The sequence below is a fragment of the Anthonomus grandis genome, chromosome 15 (assembly GCF_022605725.1).
Source record: "Anthonomus grandis grandis chromosome 15, icAntGran1.3, whole genome shotgun sequence".
NCBI classification, from domain to species: Eukaryota; Metazoa; Arthropoda; class Insecta; order Coleoptera; family Curculionidae; genus Anthonomus; species Anthonomus grandis.
Genome location: NC_065560.1, coordinates 9,715,592 through 9,738,363, shown reverse-complemented (window position 1 = coordinate 9,738,363; position 22,772 = coordinate 9,715,592). Strand labels below are relative to the sequence as shown.

Here is a 22,772-nt window from a genome sequence, read left to right as displayed (position 1 = left end):
TTTTATTTTTAATAAAATTTAAATCACCTCTAAATGCCACCCCCAGAAACTCATAATTTTTCTCAAAAGACAATGTGTTATCATCACAATCTAAAATAACTCTTATCCTCTCACCAACCTAGAAAATCATTCAAATAACATTTGCTTGAATAAATTTGCTATATGACTTTTTTACCTGGTATTTAGGGGCATTATTTAATAAGGGGTAATTTCCCTGAGCATCTCCATTATGTAGTAAATGATTATCTACAAGATTCCAGCCCCAACTTTGGTCATCTGACCCTAGTAGGGCTACATAACCATGACATTGGAGTGGAGCGTCTTTTGTTGCTATGCCTGGTAAACAAGAATTTTTTTAGTATAATATAATTTCATATTTCACTTATACAGATGTTTATGAGAATTCTCTGTAAAGTAACCAAATTTGTCAAGAAATTTCAACTAAACAAAGAAAATAATGGAAAATGCTGGGTGAAAACAAATTTAAAAAATTCCCTACAGGTAAATGATGATTTCGAAAAATTGGTTAATAGAACTTTTTCAAATAATCTTTTGACTTGTATTTTTAATTGCAATTTTGTAACAATGTAGATGAATCGTAAATATGTTGACCTACAGGATACAATAGTTTTATGAGATCAGAGAGAGATTAATGGGCACTAGCTGCTTTTTTGTTAATATGTTATTAAACTAAATCATCAAAGGACCTCTATAATATATAATAAACAAATATACGTGATGGTAGTCTGGGAAATTGGGTAATATTATTACTACTGTTGTTCAATACCTCATTTTTTAAATATTTGCCTAATAAAACATGCAAAAAGTAAAAATGTCTGGCTCTTTTCATATCATTCATAAAATTTTAATCTATGTTAATAATTTGAGTTTGTAGTATAACAAGGTATTGTTTAGACTCATAACTTATAATAATTATTAATATGTATTATTATTGTTTAGACTGGAGCTGTATTATTTTTTTTATTATGTCAATGATTGTGTAGGCAATGGTAAAAAATATCTACTTTAAAAAGACTTATATAATAATAAAATAAAAAAGTGACTAATAAAACAACTTGGTATGTTAGTTCTAAAGGCCACATAGGTATGTACTTTAATTATGGTTTACACAAAACCTACCAAGTGACATCTATTCAGGCTTAAAGTATATGAATACCACTGAATCTCTGCAAGTACACAAGGAAGAAAAATTTATTGCTTATTGGCTTTTGCAACACAAAGTAGCTAGGAACCCAAACAAAAGTGATATACATTTAAGGGATTGTAAATACGAACGAATAATAAATAAATGTGATCAGCTCCAGTACCTAAGAAGATATATTAAATATAACTAAAATGTAATGATATAAAAAAATGCACCATGCATATGACTTTGTATTAAAATGTCCAAATATATAATAATAATTATTCATCATGGAATCAAAAGCAATAATAAATAGTCATAGAGATTAAATCCCTTTAAAAGTAAAAAAAAAAGATGTGGTCCTGTAAACCTGATATGCCTCTGTGAAGCTATAATATAATCATGTGGTGTGGTTAAGTTTCCCACTACACTGACCCTGCTAAAATGCTGATTTTGGCTTATGTTTATTATTCTTTTTCATCAATTTCAAGATACAGTAAAACTCCTCTAATTCGAACTTCTTTATCTCGAAATATTCCCTAATTCGAATATTTTATACTACCAAAAAAGGTATCATCAAGTTTATATGATATTTTATCTCTATAAGTCGAATTTCTCTATCTCGAATTTTTCTATAAGTCAAAATAACGTTTAACGCATTGCCGATGGCTAACTCGAATTTTGCGGGGAAGTACAGACATTTTTCTAGGAAAAAATCTGTTTGTTACATGGATTTGCTATTGCATTATTTTTCTTTTTATTAGTTCAAACGGAAAAAGGCTCTCATCGCGACGTGGCGGTTTTGTGGTTACAGTTTTTTGGTGCGTATGCGAATTAAGACAATTTGTTTTTATTAAAAATAATTATGGCTAAGAGAAATTTAAAGTGCTTACCATTATGTGAGAAATTGAAATTAATTGCTGAAGAAAAAGGTGAAAAGAAAAAGAAGGATATTGCCGAACAGTTTGGGATACCACCCAATACTCTGTCAACGATCCTAAAAAACAAGGATAGACTTTTAGAAAAAAAAGATGATTACGCTTCAAACTGTAAGAGAAGAAGGCTTACACCTTGTGTGAATGAAGATATTGATGAAGCAATGCTTAAGTGGGTTACTACGGCACGAAATAAAAATCTCCCTCTATCTGGAACTCTTATAAGAGAAAAAGCTAAGGAGTTTGCAACTGCTTTAGGGCGGGACGATTTTGCAGCTAGCATAGGATGGTTAGATAAGTTTAAAACTAGGCATAACATCGTTCAAATCTCTTTATGTGGTGAAAGTGCTTCTGCAGATTTGGCGTCTTGTGAAGAATGGCAAAAGAATGTATTGCCCACTCTGATCGGTCAATATGATAAGGATGACATTTTTAATGCTGATGAAACAGGAGTTTTCTTTAAATGTTTACCCAACAAAACACTAGCATTTAAAGGACAAAAATGCCATGGTGGCAAAAACAGCAAGGAACGAATTACAGTTATGGTTGGAAGTAATATGAGTGGGACTGAAAAGCTTAGGTTGCTAATCATTGGTAAGTCAAAGAATCCACGTTGTTTTAAGGGCATTAAATTTGCAGTGGACTATGAGTTTAATAAAAAGGCATGGATGACAAGTGAGATTTATGAAAAATGGCTATTAAAGCTTGATAAGAAATTTGCAGCCCAAAGAAGAAAAGTTTTACTATTCGTTGATAATTGTCCTGCACATCCCAAGTCTGTTGAATCTAAGTTAAAAAATATTAAACTTGAATATTTTCCGCCTAACCTTACGTCAATCTTACAACCCATGGATCAAGGAATTATAAAAAATTTGAAGCAACATTATAGGAAGCGGATTGTTATGAAAGTTTTAGCCCATATGGAAGTGGCAACTCCTACAACTGTGACGTTACTTGACGCAATTCAAGATCTTAGAAAAGCTAGCAGCTTTAGAAAAGCAGGATTTGTTAAAGATAAAGTTCAACAAGATGCTGATAACTGGGACGAGGATGACCTTGTTCCATTATCTGAATTAAAAACCCTGTGGACCTCATACAGAAGGGCTATAAACATGAGTGATGTTTCATTTGAAGACTATGTGACGATTGATGATAATGTACAAACAACAGGTTTTCCAACTGATGAAGAGATCCTAGAAAGCGTAATAGAAAATCGTGTTTCAAATAAAAAAGGTAGGCTAGTCTAGATTATGCCTTTTTAGATTGTAAGAATTGTTTTGTATTGTTTCAGACCCTGAAGAAAATGAAGATGATGGCCAAAGCGAAGGTGAGACTGTTCCAACACCTACAATTGACGAGACGATTTCTGCTATTGAAAAGATAAGATGTTTTATTTTATCCAGAGAAAATATTCCATATGAAATACACAATTCTTTAAATTTATTAGAAGATTTTATAGATAAGGAAAAATGGACCAATTTCACAAAAAAAAAAATAACTGACTTCTTTAAAAAAAATTTATAAACATATTGATATGCATACATATTATGTAACACATACAACATACAAAATTTTAGTTTTATACAAAGAAAATACTTTTTTTGGTACTAATAAACAATAACCCCTTAATTAGGCGTTTTTTTCTGTAAGTCGATTTTTCCATAAGTCGAATTTTTTAGCCTGTCCCTTGAAGATTCGAGTTAGAGAAGTTTCACTGTACTTTAAATATACAATTGTCTGTTTTTTAAAAGGTACTGTTCTGTAGAGTAATGAAAGTTTACTCTAATCTTGTGTTTAATTAAGAAAAAGTTCATTTTTCTTTAATATAAAGAAAAAGTCAAGGTCTCACAAATGTAATTGTGAGTTAAAAACCACATATCTATGTTTACACATATCTTGCCTAACTGGGCATCATCATCCGATTTGTCAAATTAAAACAATCTTAACTATGTCTAAGTTATTAGTAACTTCACAAAAATATCTTAAAATACAACACTTGTCATATCCGATTAAAACTTAAAACAAACTTTAATTTTTATTGGTAAGTAAGTTACTAATAATTTATACATAGCTAAGGTTGTCTGAATTTTAACAGATGCCACTCCTAGAGAATCCCAAGAAGAATCATATTCTTTATTTATTAATAGTAAAATGTTACATTGACCTGTTTATAATGGAATGTTTTTTATACTGCTCAATGTGTAAAAAGTTGCATATTTTCATCTGAAATTCTTCCTTTTTGTCCTTGTTTTGTTGTTGTTTTATTGATTTCTTTTTCATTCTCTGTTTAGTTTCCAGTTTAATACTGTAATTATAACATTTTTCTTACTGGCCTATATTAAATATTAATTACATAGTATCATATCTTAAACACAAATACAAGGAATCATCATCAATGAACATCTTTGTATTGCTTTTTCAACAACTTTTGTACTGAGGGGCAATATAATATGTTTTACATTTAATGTATTGATTTATTTTAGTCAATCTTGGCTGTGAATAAACTATAGTAAAACATTAATTTTAAATGATTATTTGTAATATATACAACACAGATTTTAAATTACAAGTTGCCCTTACAACCTCTTTAAAAATGAAGGAATTTAATAGTTTTTTAAAGGATAATCAAACAGATTAAGTACTAAAATATAGCTTGACTATGTTCTGATTTAATATATGATTTTGTGCTTAAGTTTAGTTAACTAAAATAAACTCTGATAAAAATATATATTGAAATCAGTACTTATGTATATAAAAATAAACCAATTTTCCAAGCAAATAGATCTGTCCAGGTATATAATACTCATAGGCGAGAGCTTTTTGCCAGATGTTCACCAAACAGCATTTTATCAGTATTATTTACAATACTTGCAAGATTAATAATCACTTACATCCTAACATAACAAATGCCCCAAATATATTGATTTTTTAGAAAAGGCCCAAAAATTTCCTGGTTGAGAAAAGCTTCTACTCTCTTGATGAGTTTTTTAACTAAAATGTTTGTATTGGGGAGTAATTTTCTGGAACTAGATAATTACAGATGTATTTGTATTTGTATGTATTGATACAGGGTTACCGCACACAAATGCACATGATTTGTGTATTTTGTGTTACCTGCCACTATGGTCACGCAGTAGTCCTTTTTGTCCTCGGGTTATATAGCATATAGTTGTAAAATTAATTGTGTATAATTTGTATACGTATATATTGGGCAAATAAAGAAATTCGATTTGATTTGAATTAGTTGTATAAGTAAACTGGAACTCTGAATAATTTATATGTATAATATAATGTAAGATTATATGTAAGATATGGGTGTATGTATGTATATTCATGTAAGATGTTTTAGTAATATTTATATTTTTTCTTTTTTGCACTGTGAATATGAGTTTTCTTCCATTAGAGCACTTAAGGTATGTATATGTGTTTGGTATTGAAAAAATAAATAATATTATGTTATTATTAAATTCAAAATCTGTTGTTTACTTTAAAACAAAGGAAAATCTTGAAAATTTTGAGAGCTATTAAAACTTATTTAATAATATGGTATGTTGAATATTTCTAATGTTATTTTAGGTGATTTTAATATTCCAAGCTTTAAACAGGATCAGGGTTCAGCTTGTAGGGGCCAAGTCCTATTGCAACAATTGTTGAGTATATATAAATCATAACCAATTTAATTTAATATGTTCCCTAATGTGCTTGGCAGGTATTTAGATCTGATAATTTCTAACCTGGCAGTCTCTGTTGTTTGTGGATCAGAGAGCCCATTAATTGCTAAGGATCCTTATCATACATCATAGATAATAAATGTTAACTATAAGTAATAAAACCCAAAAATGGAAATTCATGGTAATAAATTAAGGTGAAAATCTAGTTCAGCAACTTTTCTGAAAATTACACCTAAATTTATGGCAAAAAACTTTTCAAAAAATAAATGCCTGTTTTCCAGAAACAATAATTTGATGGTGGTAGGAGTGACATTTTTATGTTTTTTTTTTGACATTTAGTTGCACCTGAAATTATGGAAAAGGCTTATGTAAAACAGCATACTGTAAAAAATATAGTCATTATCAATAATTCTAAGAAATGCGATTCATGATAGAGATATAAGACATAAAACTCTGACATTGCCACACCATAGCACAGCTCTTTTCTCACATAGTTATACTTACATTGCCATAACAATTTATAATCAATTTAGACCTAATTTTTCAATTCCAATATCTTGCTTTAAAAATGATTATAAAACTTCGTTCTTGGAGGAACAATTGCACAATTAGTTTTTTGTTCTCTGCGGATTTACAAATGTATTTAATTAATTTTTTTTCTCTCAATTTGTTTTTTGGTTAATTTTTAGATTACTATTACTTCTTGTTTGTCAAAACATTTGTAATTATTATTATTAGGGTTAAGAGATAAAAGTATCTTTAGCTAATCTTCTCCTTTTTGGGCAAATGTAATGTAATGGAATGAGGACAAAACTTTTCGATTTCTCCCAGGCTTCATTATCATGTACCTATGATATTATAATGTTGAGTGAAACTTGGTTGAATAAGGACTTTGAGGATGCGGAAATTGGACCATTAAACTTTAACATATACAGAGTTGATAGAGGGCCAGAGACTGGTAAAAAACGTGAAGGGCGGCGTCTTAATTGCGGTAGCAAAAAACTTGCAATCAAAATTAATAGAAATTATTGAAAATAATGTTAAACAGGTTTTTGTTGAAGTAAAAAATTAATAAGACAATAATTATTTTAGGCTGTGTATATATTCCTCCCCAATCTAAATTAGAAGTTTATCAATCTCATTGCAATACAATGGATAGTTTATTTAGTAAATATTTTGATATTGATAATTGTAGGATTGTTGTGACAGGAGATTACAACATTCCTGAAGTTTCATGGAAAAATGAAGTAACAGGTATTAGTGTACAGTGCAATGCTACTTCACCAGCAAATAGTTTATCTAACTGTTTTAATTTTCTTAACATGTATCAACTTAACTTTGTAGTAAACAGTAGGAATACTCTTTTAGATTTAGTTTTTCGGATATAAAAGATATAGATGTGTCAGAAGCTATTGCCACATTACTGCAGTATTCATCATACTGCCATAACTTTTGGAGTTCCTATTAATTGTGATAATATATCCAGTAACTATGAAGAGTATTTTTATGACTATAATAATTGTAACTATTTTCCATTAAATGATTTTTTTGCAGGGATTGATTGGCAAACCTATTTTGCAAACTTAAATGTAAATGATTATGTGTCATTATTTTACGACATTTTATTTCAGGGTATTCAGCATTTTGTACCTTTTAAAAAATTTAAAACCTCATCCTTTCCAAAGTGGTTTAGCGCTGAACTACGTAGGATGGTCATAGAAAAAAAGAAAACCCATAAATTGTACATGGAGTCAGGTAAAATTTATGATTATGAAACATTTGTAACACTTAGAAGAAAGTGCAAAGAACTTGCTATGATGCTTTTATAAATAATATAGAGAACAATATTAATGATAATCCTCAATCTTTTTGGTCATTTATTAACGAAAAAAGAAAGCATTTTATGTTGCCTCAAACAGTTGAATTTAATGGCATTATTATCATTTTAGTTTAATTGATATAATAGATGGAATAAATTCAATGCCATTTAAACTAAGTATTGGGCCAGATGGAATACCATGTTACTTTTTAAAGAAATGTGTTTACACTTTGGCTATTCCTCTAGCAATGATTTTTAACAAATCAATGGAATCAGGAATTTTTCCAGATTTCTGGAAGGTGAGCAATATAAAACCCATATTTAAATCAGGGAATAGATCGGCTGTTGATAATTATAGGGGAGTCTGCATTCAGAGTGAAATACCTAAACTGTTTGACTCCCTTGTTGCTAAAAAACTGTACAGTGATTGTCATGGTATACTTAATAGTCAGCAACATGGTTTCATAAAAAATAGATCTACCAATACAAATCTTTTAATGTACATAAATTTTATTTTAAGCAATATGGAGCAAGGGTGTCAAGTTGACTCTGTTTATACTGACTTTTCCAAGGCCTTTGATATTATGGGAATAGACCTTGGGAATTAGCGGTAGGGTAGCTGACTGATAGAATGCAGTGAGTCAAATATGGTAGTTCGGTGTCTAGATCTATAATTGTTTCATCAGGGGTACCTTAAGGGTCACACTGCGGTCCCCTTCTCTTCAATTTGTTCCTATTAGATTTACCTCAAAATATAAAAAATAGCTCGGTACTAATATTTGCAGATGATGTAAAGATATTTCGGCCTATTAGAACAATGACTGATGTTAAGCCTCTTCAGGAAGACATTGATAATTTTTATGGCTGGTGTCAAGCAAATCATATGGACCTTAACGTAAAAAAATGCTATCAAATATCATTTTCAAGAGTAAAAAGTCCTATTTCTTACAATTATTCCATCAACCATACTAACTTAAAGGTTACTGATGAAATGAAGGATCTTGCTGTTGTATTGGACAGCAAATTATCATTTGATATTCATATATCGGGTATTATCTCTCGGGCTCATAGAATGTTAGGTTTCATCATACGGTCTAGTAAGGACTTTTCAATTTTTATGATAAAGAAACTATATTGCTCGCTAGTTAGAAGTGTTCTGGAGTATTACTCACCTATCTGGAACCCTTGTTATGTAACACATGTAACTGCAATTGAGCGAGTGCAGAATAAGTTTCTTCGTTATATTGGTTACAGGTGTGGTTATATCAGAGATGATTATTCTTATAGTGAATTAAGATCGCTACTTAATATTGATACTTTGGAAGGGAGGAGACTAAATCTTGAAATTCGTTTACTTCACAAGATTATTAATGGTGTAATTGATTGTCCAGATCTTTTAAATCTAGTATATCTGAATGTACCTATAAGAAGGAATCGGCATACTAATGTTTTTTATGTTCCTTACCATTCTACAAATTATGGCGAAAATAACCCTATTACAAGAATGTTAAATAATGCAAACTCTATGCAACAATCTGTAGATTTTTTTGGAACTTTGGCAAGATTTAGAGGATCTTTAAGGCATATATTGTGATATATACTTTCATTTTTTTTTTGTATAGCAATGTATATCTATACTGTATTTAGTAATTAGTTCTATTTATTGTAAAATGGCAAGTCCGTAAATAAATAAATAAATAATGTGAATTCAATACCAAATAAAGACATTTATTTATTATTTATTATTATCATACAATGACTGATATAGAAACATTTCCTCACATCTTAATGTCAAAACTTGATCCTATTCCCATAATTTTAAGTGTGGATCTCTGAAAAATTGGGCTAGGCTTATAATTCTAGGTAAAATTAAAATGTATAAGGGTCAAAATCAATTTTTTTGTTGTGGAAGAAAATCACCTAAAAATTTGCTACATACTGTTCCATTGAAATAATAGTGTTTTTGATAAAATTAAAAACATATTAAGCCTTTGCCAATAATTTTAGGTCAGATTTTCAGAAAAGTTGGTAAATTATGTAGACTTTACCTAAATGACAGTTTATTTAAAAATAATTATTAAAGAGAAATCTTTAGCAATATTTAAAAACCTGAAATTACTAGTAAATTATTAGGCCCTATGCAAGACAGTGTTTTAACAATAAAATATCTATATGCAGTTTTTACATTCTTTACCAAATTAAAGCATAACCCTACCTATTACAGCCACAGTACCCAATGGTCCTTCCCATATAACCTCCCAAGCATGTCTCCCATGCCGGAAACCAATTTTTCCCCGACAAGCGTCTGTACTTTGAGCCACAGGATTCCTATGCAAGGTGAATCCATTGGGCTTAATATAAATATTCCTCGAGCAGTCATTAGGGTTCCACGCGTGATAAAAAGCCCTTAACTTCGCCTTATATGTTGGAACCGACGACAAAAGGTCAGATTTAAGTGCTTCTTCCGCCAATTTTCTTATGCAGTGTAACCGCCACACATCGTTATTTTCATCATTTAAATACTTATACCATCTCTTACAAACTAATGAACAGTTCCGAAGGTCCCTTAGGTTTAAATAAGAAAAGATTTGTTCCAAAATGTTATCGGGAATTTGATTATCCGGGGCCACATCCATTTTTATTTATGTTTTTTATATTTTTGACGTTTAGCTATCATTGCTGTCAGCATGACAGACGTTACGTTCGTCAAAATGGGAGAGTAAATTAAGTATAAACTCCTAAGGCCCCTTACACACGACCCAATTTCAATAGCAATCTTCAGGGTATAGTTTGCAGGGACACTTTTCAAATTCAAAAATCGCTTAATTGTTATAAACTTAAAAATTCTGAATAAAGCTGTAAAAAGAAAAATAGATAATATTAGTTAAAATATTTTTAAGAAATCCGGAAACTTTTTATTCTAAAATCTTATAACTAACATTGTAAAGGTATAAAAATCATGAATACGCATTTAAAAATTAATGATCAGAATAACAATAATACAAATAACATATAAAACAAATAATATGATGTTCTCTTTAAAAAATCAATTAGTAGCAATCTAAACTGCCAAAAGACATCTAATTTGCTGACTGAAGATCTGCTTCAAGAGACTCTCCAATTCTCCGAACGGTTCACTAAATCGGACTTCGTTTTTGTGTTTCTTGGTTCACTTGAATCAGTGCTCGGAAAACGATGCAGCATTGGGGATATTCGTAAAAGACTTAGAAACATGGATAATACAAACGTAGTTTTAATAGGACCTTTTCTGTTTAAAAATAGGCCCATACTTAATTCATTTATAACGTCACAACATCGCGAAATCCGAAAATGCATTGAATTCCTAAACGGAACTAGGCTTGTACCCATTGTTGGCGATTACATAAATAAGGAGCGCATGGTACATTATCTCATTGATTTCTGTCAATTAAATAATATTAAGTTGAATTTTCACCAAGACTGTCAACATCTCAGTCCAATGTAACATTTGGGAATAGTAAACTCTCTACTGTTGACATACAAGCTAGCAACAATCATGTAAATGTAAAACACATTCAATCTAATGTTTTACCTAGCCAACTAACTCTAATGTTGTTAAATATTCAATCTCTGCGACATAAAACTAGTGAACTTTCACTTTTTTTGCATGACTTAAACTATCCTAGTATTTTATTACTTACTGGCTTAAACCGGGTGAGCTTATTGATCTACCAAATTATGTTATTTTGTCTAGTTTTTGTCGGATTTTGTCTTCTCATGGTGGATGTATGATATTATTATGTAAAAACTTTTTAGAACACAACTCTTTTCAACAGGTAGATAAATTTAACCATCTCCTAAAGGAAATGACTTTTGAATTTACTGTAATTTACTCCAAATCCATAAACGTTTTATAAGTAAATTATATGTAATTTGTATTTATAGATCTCCTCTAGGTGACTGCAGCGAATTCTTTTTAAAATTAGAGGCACTTTACCAGCTCTTGAGTCCTGGAATTCTATTTTCGATTTATCTTCCTTTCACACAAAAATTGTTAAGCTCTTTGATGCTTATCAATGATTAAAATCAAACCGAAATCCAAACCTATAAAATCTTGGTTCACGAGGGGTTTGAAAGTATCTTCAAGAAATCTGAGATCTCTTCACACAATAAGAAACTTCACTGACTCTCCAGTTTTTCATAACTATTTTAATTCTTACCGAGCCTTGTATCGTCGTCTGATAAGAATCTCTAAGCAATCTTACTACTCCAACCGTTTAAGTGGTTCATCTAACAAATATAAGGAGAGTTGGAAAATTATTAATGATATTCGTCACAATTGTGGTAAGCAGTCAAGACAATGCCCTGAAGTCTCTCCCAATGATTTTAACTCCCAATGAATTTTTTTTCTAATATTGCTCTACAACTTCAGCAAAATTTGAACCCTTCAGTGTATCCTTTTTCCTTTATGCCAGCCATTCATGTTCCAAATTCCTTCTTCTTTATACCTACAAACCTAAACGATCTCAAAGATATTCTGTATACTGAAAAAAATAATAATTCAACTGGAGAAGATAATCTTTCAGCTAAGATTTTTCTCAACCTTCCAGAAACGGCGCTAAAGGCACTAGTTGACGCAATTAACCTTTCTTGGAGCAAGGGGATATTTCCATCTTGCCTAAAATCAGCTAAAGTTATCCCAATTCACAAGGGTGGAGCTCTTGATAATCCTTTCAACTTTCGTCCCATCTCTCTCTTGTCTACGCTATCAAAGGTAATCGAAAAACTGGTTAAAAATCGAATAATGTCCTTTTTAAAGTCCAAAAACATTCTTACCAGGCTTCAATTTGGCTTCCGTGAAGATACCAGTACCAATGACGTCATGTTTAATTTTTTTCATGAGCTTTACTCCCAGATAAATGATGGTGGAGTTTCGGCGGTAGTTTTTTGTGATTTGTCGAAGGCTTTCGATTGTGTCTGCCATAGGATTCTGCTGCGGAAGCTTCATCATTATGGATTTCGGGGAGTTTCATCTTCTTGGTTTGCTTCCTATCTGCAAGATCGGCAATAACGAGTGTTTGTAGGATCTAAGTACTCTGATTACCATCCTATCACCTTGGGAGTTCCTCAGGGTTCAGTTTTGGGACCTATACTTTTTCTCCTATACATAAATGATCTCACCAATCTTAATATACGGGGGAAATTTACTCTATTTGCCGATGATACCACACTTCTCTGGCACAGCCCAGACACAGATACTCTGCGAACTACATTAGCAACTGATCTTCAGGCAGTAAATCTATGGTTTGAATCAAACTTGCTGTCACTAAATCCTCATAAAACCAAATTATTGTGTTTTAAGTGTGCTCTAGACCACGTGCCTTTTTCTAATTCAGTAGTTCAGCAGTTTAATAATACAAAATTTTTGGGTATATTCATTGACAGAGAACTCAGATTTGAAGAGCATATCCTCGGTACTTGCAAAAAGGTGTCTGCAGGTTGTTTTGCAGTCAGAGTGGCTACCCTGGAGCTTGGCATGGAGTTTGGAAGATCTGTATATTTTTCATTAATTGAATCCCACCTTAGGTATGCCATTTGCTTCTGGGGTAATGCAGCGGCCTACCTTCTACAAATGCTGCTTGTTTTACAGAAGCGTGCTGTACGTTACATCTGTGGGGCTAAACCAAGAGATTCCTGTCGCCCATTATTTGTTAGGCTGGGCATACACACAGTCTTCTCCCTCTACATTCAGGAAGCTTACTTTTTACAAATCGCTTTAAATTTATAACCCCAAATCCAAGATACTTAACGCGTCAAGTGAACGATCTAAATCTTCCAATCCCCTCCTCCACATTAACTAAAAAATCTATTTTCCATGAGGGAATCAAAATTTTCAATCGTTTACCAGGTGGAATCAGGGAGGCAACATGTATTGACACGTTTAAACGTAAATTGAAAATACTTTTGACCGAAAAATTTTACTATTCACTGGATGAATACTACGTCGACACATTCTAATTTTCCCTAAGTGTAAGTTTATACAATATTTGAATTTTATTTGAGTTGTTTGTATGGTTAGAATTGTTTGCTGTTTTATACTTGAGGGGATAATTATGGAATTTAATTTACTTTGTATGTATTTTTTTCTGCTATTCTTATGTATAGTTTTCTGATGTTTGTTTTAGAACTCGAGTGTGTATGGGGTGTAGTGGTTTAGTTTAGTGGTAGTAATTTAAGGTAGCTTTGTTTAGAACAATTTTTCTTTGTTAATAACAATAAAGCATGTTTTTTTTTTTTTTAGTCTTGTATGAATGTAATATGAATTTTAAGTATTGACTTCAAAGTGTAAAAAGCTTCAATTTGCAAAAATGTCTTTAACTTTCTCCTAAACTTAAGGTCACTTTCCGTATCTCTTGAATCGAAAAGAAAATTATTAAAAAGCTGTCTACTGCCATATATAAAAGAGGGCCTTATCTTATTATTTATTGAAATAGAAAGAGGCAGAAAAAATGTGTTTCGAAGATTATACTTAGATCGAGAATTAATCTCTGAAGTTTTGTATTATTTGTTAACAATACAAGGGGTTTCCAGTATAAATATGAAGTGCAGGGTTAGGTTGGAACGCTATAGAAAAAGGCCCAACAAGAAGTACGAAATAGGACACGGCACATATAGCGATTTGCCTTTTTCTGCGTATCAACAATTCATGAATTAAACAGACGCTGGGAACAAACTTCCCAGAAAATAATTCCATACCTAAGATGGAATTCAATGAGAGCAGGTTAAGCATTCTAAGCCACAATAAACTCTAGGGAATTAGCAATTACTCTAATAGCATAACAGTTCGATGATTTTATTTTGCAAGCAAGAGATATGGTCTTTGAATCTTAAAAGGTTATCAGTCGTCACACCCAAAAATTTGGTTGCGACAGTTGAACTTATTGAACTCTAGACCACACTTAAAAGATATCATTTTACTCTTAGAGATGAATGGACCCAAGGACAGATCCCAAGGGATACCGGCGTGATTGAGTTGCTTACTAGACTTCTACGGATGTTCTACCGGCAAGGTAGAACCAAAACTAGTTAAGTTCAACTCCCCTGAAACTATAGATCTCGAGTTTCTGCAGCAAAATTTTGCAACGATTTCTGTGACACAATTAATAGCCTTGGCAAAGTTACAAAATATTACCGCCGCACATCTACCAGAATTCAACTTCAAATAGAGGCTCTTTAAAGGGTTTAAAATAGCATCGCCTGAGCCGAGTCTCTCCTGAAAACCAAACTGAAAGTTCATGGACACGAGTTTTAACCCGACCCTTAATTATTTGCCAAGAGTTGGAAGCAGAGCTATTGGCCTAAAATTTGATGGTCTACTGTGCTCACCTCACTTATGCAATGGAATCACCAAGATTTCTTTAGGAGAGTCAGGAAAAGATCTAGATGAAAAAATAAACAGCCCAGCTTGTCAATATGCCAACTTGTCAATCTGTTATGTAATTTAGCCTTCATCCTTTTTTAATTGTTAAGCTCGATAGATAGTTTTTTTGTTTTGTTTTTGAAAAATGTTGTTCCGAATCATTTCCTTCTATTAGTCGGTAGCTTCAGGGTAACTATTCCCTGAAACAGAAGAATCTTCACTCTTTGAAGGAAGGTAGAAAAACCCACCCAGAAGAAACAATGCATATTGGACTAAAGAAAGATGCTAAAATGAAGAAAGAAAGAGAAAAAGTCCTGAAACACGTCTACAGTAGGAAAAAATGTAGAGCACCTAAAGGAAAATCGGCACGGCACCTAAAGGAATATTGGCACGCCTAAGCGACGAAGAGTACTAACCTGGAGTTATCTGGGGCACCAAGAACAGACAGTCTTGAATAATTTTGTATTCAAGTTAAGAAATTGAAGATTACGTATTGTCCAAAATAATAGCAATAACGCTTTCTCTCGTCGAGGAGCAACCAGCTCCGGTCGTGTGATAGGTATTTGTTATTTTGATTTTTTTTTCAGAATAACGTTAATAATATCGGCTATGATCTCGTTTTTATGATTGGGAAATTTGTCGCATGAGGCTAAGGAGAAGCCTGACTTATTCGAAAGATTTTTATATAATAGCGTAAAAACATGTATTGATATTCTCACCAAAATCAAATCAATTAAATGTAGTCAGATATTTAAAAAACAATGTCAAAACCATGTGTTGTCACTTAAAACATAAGCTGGAAAATCTTAGATTTTTTTTTCTTTTGTCTGGTTAGGAAATTGAACAATTTTTATTATTAATCAGATTTAATATTGTACCGTTTTTTCCTGTTTGTTAGGTATGAATTAAAACAATCGAAAATGGTCAACTAACTTGTTTATACACACTTCACTACGAAAACACGATCACCCACGACTACTTGATATATTAATTTTTACTGTATTTAATTTACGACTATTTAAATCTCGCGCCTATAATCCGAACTTTACTTTACTGAACTGGCAACTGACAACTATCAGCGATGCGGCTTCTTATATACTCGGCAGAACGCTGTTCCGGAAGATTCCCGCTAGCCTTCGAGACGTCGTGCGGTGTACCACTTGTGTCATTCCGGAATGACGGAGAAACAGCTGGTTTCTCGGTGTTAAAAAATTTCGTTACAATATTAGGATATATCTAATATGAACGTCGCCAACATTTGAATAGTTACTAATGTAAAATTTATTTCCCTATAATAAATAAGGACTACTATTATTATTTATTGAATTTTTTTCTTGAGAAATTTTAATACTGACAATATTGAAACTTCACGTCCATTATACCTTAATACCCTCCTGTAGATTATTTATGTCGATACTGCAATGTCGATACACGGCCAGCCTTCTGTCAAAATATAAACAGCTGATTACAGTGATCTCTATTTTATGCGACGCTCTTATGTGATTTCCAATGCATTGAAAAGAAATACACACTGAAGCGAATGGCGCCAATTCGGAGATTTTTTGAACTACGAGGCGCGTGTCCCACGTGAGCGTTCCCGACCAATCAGAACAATCGCTTTGTGGCGGCCACAAAACTTTTAGCACGAAAGAGCATCCTCTTTGAACCCCCTTTTACGTGTACGGAGAACCCTAAAATATTCGAAATCTTGAAATTATGAAAGTGTAAATTACGACGGATAAGATAAAGTTTTTAAGTAAGATTTTGATTAAAAGGTTTGGCAGGAAACTGGGCTGGAATGCCGCCGTTCTAGGGTCGCCATTTTGAATCTGCTGCAGCTACGGTCCGATGGTGTGACCCACGATTTTTTCTCGTTTTTTTTCGCTCTTTTCGCGATTTTTTTTGACCAAAGGGACCCGAAGTCCCTTTGAGATGTCCAAGATGACCCAGCAACCAAGCAGTGGCAATTGGGTGATCCAGGGAGCCAACGGTAAGCTCGCAAAATTTCCGTTCCTGTACCACACATGCTCCTGTTCGCAGGGGGTGGTGGGCTCCCTTTTTGGACATTTTTTGGGGGGATTCCGTGTTTTGAAAATTATGGAAATAATTTGGGGAACTTGATAGACTAGGTGCTATTAGTTAGTAGCAAAAAAAACCTGTTTGACATGTCATACAGGCCATAAAAAATGTGCTGTGCTGGCCTGCCATTTGAATGATCAGTTAAAAACAAGTGTACTTCCCATAACTGGTTATATGAAGAAATTAGCTTTCATACAATTTTCTGGTTATCTTGTGTTCAAATTCTTTGAAGTATTGAGTTATTATGAAGTAGTTACTTTTTGTTATTTAATACTTCAACATTTTAAACAAAAAATACAGCAATATACTAATAAACCTGTTTCAACTGTTGAATGTTCTCATTGAGTTATTAATTTACTCAATAGCAAATTTATTGATTTTTATAAATTAGTATAAAAATGTAGTCCATATATCCTAACAAAATGAATATTTTTGATCAAAAGGCTATTTAAATTTCAACATAAACTAGAGATAAATAAAGAAATATTATCTTAATCAATAATATCAATTCCACCTTTATCTCCCAGTAATAACTAAATGTGCGAGGATTAAATAAACTTCTGGTGTGGGATTTATTATGCACTGTCAACATCAAATTTTGCAGCCCCTACTTTTTATCATAAAAATATGTTGAAAGGATTTGTAAAAAGTATATCTTAAAATTTAGTATAAAAAATATTTATTTATTTATTTACAGGATTTCCCCATTCGAACAAAATTACAAAATAAATTATATCTCAACCCTAAATGTATATAATTATTCTGCTGATATGATATATATTGAATATCCAAATTTTCTATATCAACAATATATCTATCTAAATGTATATTAATATGTAGTAGCCCAAAATATACAAATAAGATAAAACTTCCAGAAAAATTTAAGGACAAACTAACCTTGGCCAAAAAATATGAATACAACAATATATAGTTTTCCCCAGTTGAGTAAAAAAAATATAAAACAACTAAAAACATACTGTTCAAATAATCAAAATAAGAAAAGTAAAAGCAATCAAATTTATTTGATACTTAACACATAGTACTCAATGAGTATACTCAATCAGGCACCTTTTAAGTTTTGAAGGTTTTAAATCCACTAAGTCAAAAGTCTGATTAAATTTATTTCCCAACATGTGGAGACCAGACAAGAAGTTTTCAAGCAGAAAAAGTGATGACTCTCTAAGAACTGTGTTATTGCACCTAAAGTTTATTGGCGATAACAATTCAAGGCAATCAATAGCATTATTAATCAACTTGTGAAGAAATATGATATCACACCTAGTTTGATAGTCCTCAAGAGAAGTCATATTTAGCCTTGACTTAAGTTCCAATAAAGACTCATCTTGTACATTAAATCGCCAGGCAAAAGTTCTGAGAAATTTATTTTGGACCTTATCAAGACTGTAAATATGGTTAGCATAATAAGGGGACCAGGCTATGGAAGACATGACACTACAAATAAGTGTAAGAAATAAAACTCTGAAGGCAGCTACTGAAAAGTCTTGAGGGTTATTTAATTGAAAAGTTATATAGGTATTAAATAAAATACATATATAATTAGGTTGTACTATTTCTAAATATTGCTAATTTGGTTGATTGAATTTTTTTTTGCAATCAAAGCAATATTAGTATAGTTTTTTCGACAATTTTATTACTGCTAATTTATGTTTATGACATTGCTTATGTCTATTAAAACATAAAATATATTTTTTTTTTTTTTAACAAAAATACATACATTTTGGAAACTTAAATTACAAAATTTGTAAACTATTAAACCTCAAACAAAAATAAAACAAGTTTTCTACTGCTAAATCCAGTGCACAATGATATTGTGTGTGCACTTACATCTACATAACAACAATATAAATAAAGAGGTCATATTACACGAATATAAATTTATACTTTATCCCATTAATACACCCTACCAATATAAATTAAAACTAAAGAAAAACAAAATATTCCAACAAGAACGGCAGACTAATTTAGATCAGATAGGAAATTCTATAATTACTTATAATAATCTATTTGGTTATTTCTGACTTAGCTTTAGAATACTTTTGCATCTTTATATTTCTTGGAAGATCATTAAATATTTTTGGACCAACACAATAAATGTGATTTCTACATCTAGTGTATTTTGGATTTTCTAGTTGTACATTTCCTTGTGATAAATTTCTAGTGTTTAGACCATGCATTATATCATTTAACATATAGTTGATTTATCACATTACTCTCTTTAAATACTTGATCTCTTTTTGTGGAGCATTATCTTTAGAATCCATTTTTGTGTAACTTGCAGCTTAGAGAGTATTGATGAGCCAGCATTCCCCCATAATACTAAGCCATAGTTCAAAATAGATTCAGCAAGAGCATAGTAAACAGTTTTTAAGGTTTTGAATGTTAAAATATATATGAGTTCATAGAATTTGTAGATCAATTTTATTTGTAACATAATTTATATGCTCCTTCCAAGTAATGTTTTCATCAAGGATTACACCAAGATACTTTAACGAAGGTTTTCTAGAAATTGATTGTTCACAATTACAGTTTAATTCATTACTACACAAAGAATCATGCATTTTCAGCTCTTGAAAGTCAGGCAAGGAACGAATAGAGAGGGAGAAGGTCATAAATTTAGTTTTTTCAATGTTCAATGAAAGAAGACTATTGTCTAGCCACATTTTAATTTTCTGTAGAGCTGATTCGCTCTCATCTTTACCTCATTCCAACTATTGCCACTTAAAATAATTGCTGTGTCATCAGCAAAGCAGAATATAGCATTATTGTCTAATAGCTTCATAATTCTGTTAATATATATAATAAACAAAAGGGGTGAGAAAACTGTTCCTTGTGGCACACCAAACTCCATTCGAAGGCTGTCACTTTCTTGATCTAGAATAGTTGTATTTTGTTTTCTCTCTTTTAAATAGGATTCTATTAATTTGTTAGTCGTACCTCGAATTCCAATTTGTTCTAGACATTTCAGAAGAATTTGGGGTGACACAGTATCGAAGGCCTTCTTTAAATCTAGAAAGATACCCACTACCTTTTTTCCTCCATCTAAACATCTCATAATTCTTTCTGTTTTCTATTTTTATTAACTATTTTATGTTTTACTCTGGAAAAAAGACAGCTTATGATTTTTAAAAAATATTATACAGGGTGTCCGGAAGCTAGATGCTATCCTTTAAGGGGGTGATAGCTGACTTAATTTCAAACATTTTAAGCTAAATATGTGTAGGTTGAAATTTGTTTATAAATTTTAATGGCAATTTTGCATTTTTCTCAAGAAATACCAAAATTTGACACTTAAACGGTAATAGAGCGCAGTTACAATTAGTATCGGAGTTTCAAAGTTTATTTTGTTTCGTCTAATATGTATTTTTAAAAATATACGATCAATTTCAAGCTTCTGTGTAAACTTATTAGAAAAAAATAGAGATATTGAAACGTAAAAAATAAATATGGAGTTAAAATAAAAATACTTTGTTTTATGTTTAAATAATTGTTATGAAAATGCTTTCGTCGTTCAAACCTTTCTAAAAATTTGCCTAGCTTCTGCCCTTTATTTTAAGTTATCACTCATGCTTAATAAATAAAAATGTGTGATTTTAGCCTCTTGTTGTTTAGTTTCACTCTCGTCTCTAATTTTGTAAGATTATCAACTTCGTACTGACTGCATCCACTGTTTTTTAAATCGAGTTTCTGCCTGTTTTATTAAACAGTACTTAAAATGCAATTTACCAACCAAGAGTACGCTGACATTGTCTTCACATATAGACGCGCTAGCGGTAATGGAGCTTTGGCCTGATGCTGCCCTGTACCAGGAACGTTATCCATATCGGAGGTTACCAAACTTCAGGGTGTTTCAAAACACCTTTCGCCGTCTTACTGAAGTTGGCATTGGGAATAATCCGGCACGTGGAGTCAACCCTGGACATAATAATGTAGAGATTGAGGAGCAAATACTGGAAGCTTTTACCGCAGAGACCCTACTGCAAGAGTCAGAAAAGTAGCTGAAGACCTTGGCCTTTCTAGATGGAAGGTGTGGACGACCATGAAGAAAGATGGACAGTATCCCTTTCAGGGGTGTAGGGCTTACAAGAAGAAGACCCTACAAGACGAATTCAGTTCTGCCGCTTTTTATTGAACATGGACATCGAGGACCCATTATTCTTAAGAACTATCTTGTGGACAGACAGGTCCAATTTTTCCAGGAAGGGTATTAATAACTTCCACAAACTCCACGAATGGGCTGCCAAAGATGCAAATCCGCACTGGAAGAAACAAAAATCATTTCAGAACAGATTTTCGGTCAATGTGTGGGCCGGAGTAATAGGCAGGACTATTATTGGGCCACATTTTCCACCAGAGAATTTAAATGGTGCCAACTATTTAGATTTTCTACAAAATGATATCTCCGTTCTTCTAGACGAAGCTGGAATATTGGAACGAGAAAGACCAATAATCTTTCAGCAAGATGGTTATCCAGCGCATTGGTCCTTGGCTGTCAGGAATTACTTAGACGACTGTTTTCCGGACGGTTGGATCGGTAGAGGCGGAACCTTTCCTTGGCCTCCTCGATTGCCTGACCTAACTCCATTGGATTTTTTCATATTGGGCCGGGCAAAGGAGCTTGTATACACCACCGAAATAAGAACAAGAGAAGAGTTGATTCGCAAAATAAATGAAGCATTTGACAGGATGAAAGAAGATATGACCATAAGAGTAACCACCACCGAAGTAACAAAATGGGCTCGTGTCTGTATTAGAAATAATGGATTGCATTTTGAACATGAACAATAAATAGTTTAAACAAAATTGTGTTTTATTTAACATTAAAACCTAATATAACCCCACAATCGGGGCTCTAATGCTTAGTAGGCCTATGAGAGGTCTCAGTCTAATAATTTTTGTTTACATGACCTGCCGCACAAAAGAGGCTATAATTCTGAGAATTGGCCAGGCATCGGCATGAGTGATATCTAAAAATAAAGGGCGTTTCAATGTCTCTATTTTTTCTATAAGATTTTATTATTTCTTCTCTATTCTAAGTTTACACAGAAGCTTGGAATTGATCGTATTTTTATTAATACACATTAGACATACACCGATACTAATTGTGAATTGAGAAAAATGCAAAAATTGCCATATAAAATTTATAAACAAATTTCGACCTACACATATTTAGCTTAAAATGTTTAAAATTAAGTCAGCTATCACCCCCTTAAAGGATTGCATCTAGCTTCCGGACACCCTGTATATTTAAAATATGCATTATAGTCTTTTCCCAAACACCTAAAAAATGAATGAGACAACCCTTTAATGAGACAATCTTGTATTAAGGATATGAATATTGCATCTATATACCCAAACAACCTAACACTGGGTAAACATACTATGATGAATTTAAAAAATAATTTAATTGTATACGGAATTTTCAGGAAAAGGGTAAAAGGATGTGCCTGATAACCCTACAAATATTAGTCAAATCATGAAATTCTTAATTATTATTGTTGTTTAACAATATTTAAAGGTGGTAGTAATGGATAAATAGTAACTAAATGTTGAACTTAATTTGTCTTCTTTTTTTTAGTTACTGTGGTTAAATGTATTTTTTAAGCCATTCAAAACATCATTAATAAATATGTTTGTGATGCTTCCAAAATTTTGTTTGTATATAAAAATATATTATAATTTTTAGAATCTATTTAAACATTTGTGA

The 22,772-nt window shown here is 31.9% G+C and overlaps 2 protein-coding genes across 3 annotated transcripts in view; one reads left to right on the top strand and one right to left on the bottom strand.

Annotated features, from left to right (window-relative positions):
* The window catches only part of LOC126744850 (F-box/SPRY domain-containing protein 1), a 37,067-nt gene extending 26,834 nt beyond the window's left edge, over positions 1 to 10,233 (bottom strand). For both annotated transcript variants that reach the window (XR_007663325.1, XM_050452410.1), the window contains exons 1-3: positions 9,785 to 10,233; positions 176 to 336; positions 28 to 118 (exon numbers count right to left, since the gene is read on the bottom strand). Coding sequence is in view for 1 of the 2 variants with exons in the window: in XM_050452410.1 (XP_050308367.1) it covers positions 28 to 118; positions 176 to 336; positions 9,785 to 10,205 (673 nt within the window). In the remaining variant the exon portion in view is untranslated. The remainder of the gene's footprint in view (positions 1 to 27; positions 119 to 175; positions 337 to 9,784) is intronic.
* Positions 10,234 to 16,573: 6,340 nt separating this feature from the next.
* LOC126744841 (transcription factor Dp-1) overlaps positions 16,574 to 22,772 on the top strand; it is a 65,192-nt gene continuing 58,993 nt past the window's right edge. The window contains exon 1 of the mRNA XM_050452400.1: positions 16,574 to 16,958. Coding sequence (XP_050308357.1) covers positions 16,901 to 16,958 — 58 coding nt within the window. The 5' untranslated portion in view covers positions 16,574 to 16,900. The remainder of the gene's footprint in view (positions 16,959 to 22,772) is intronic.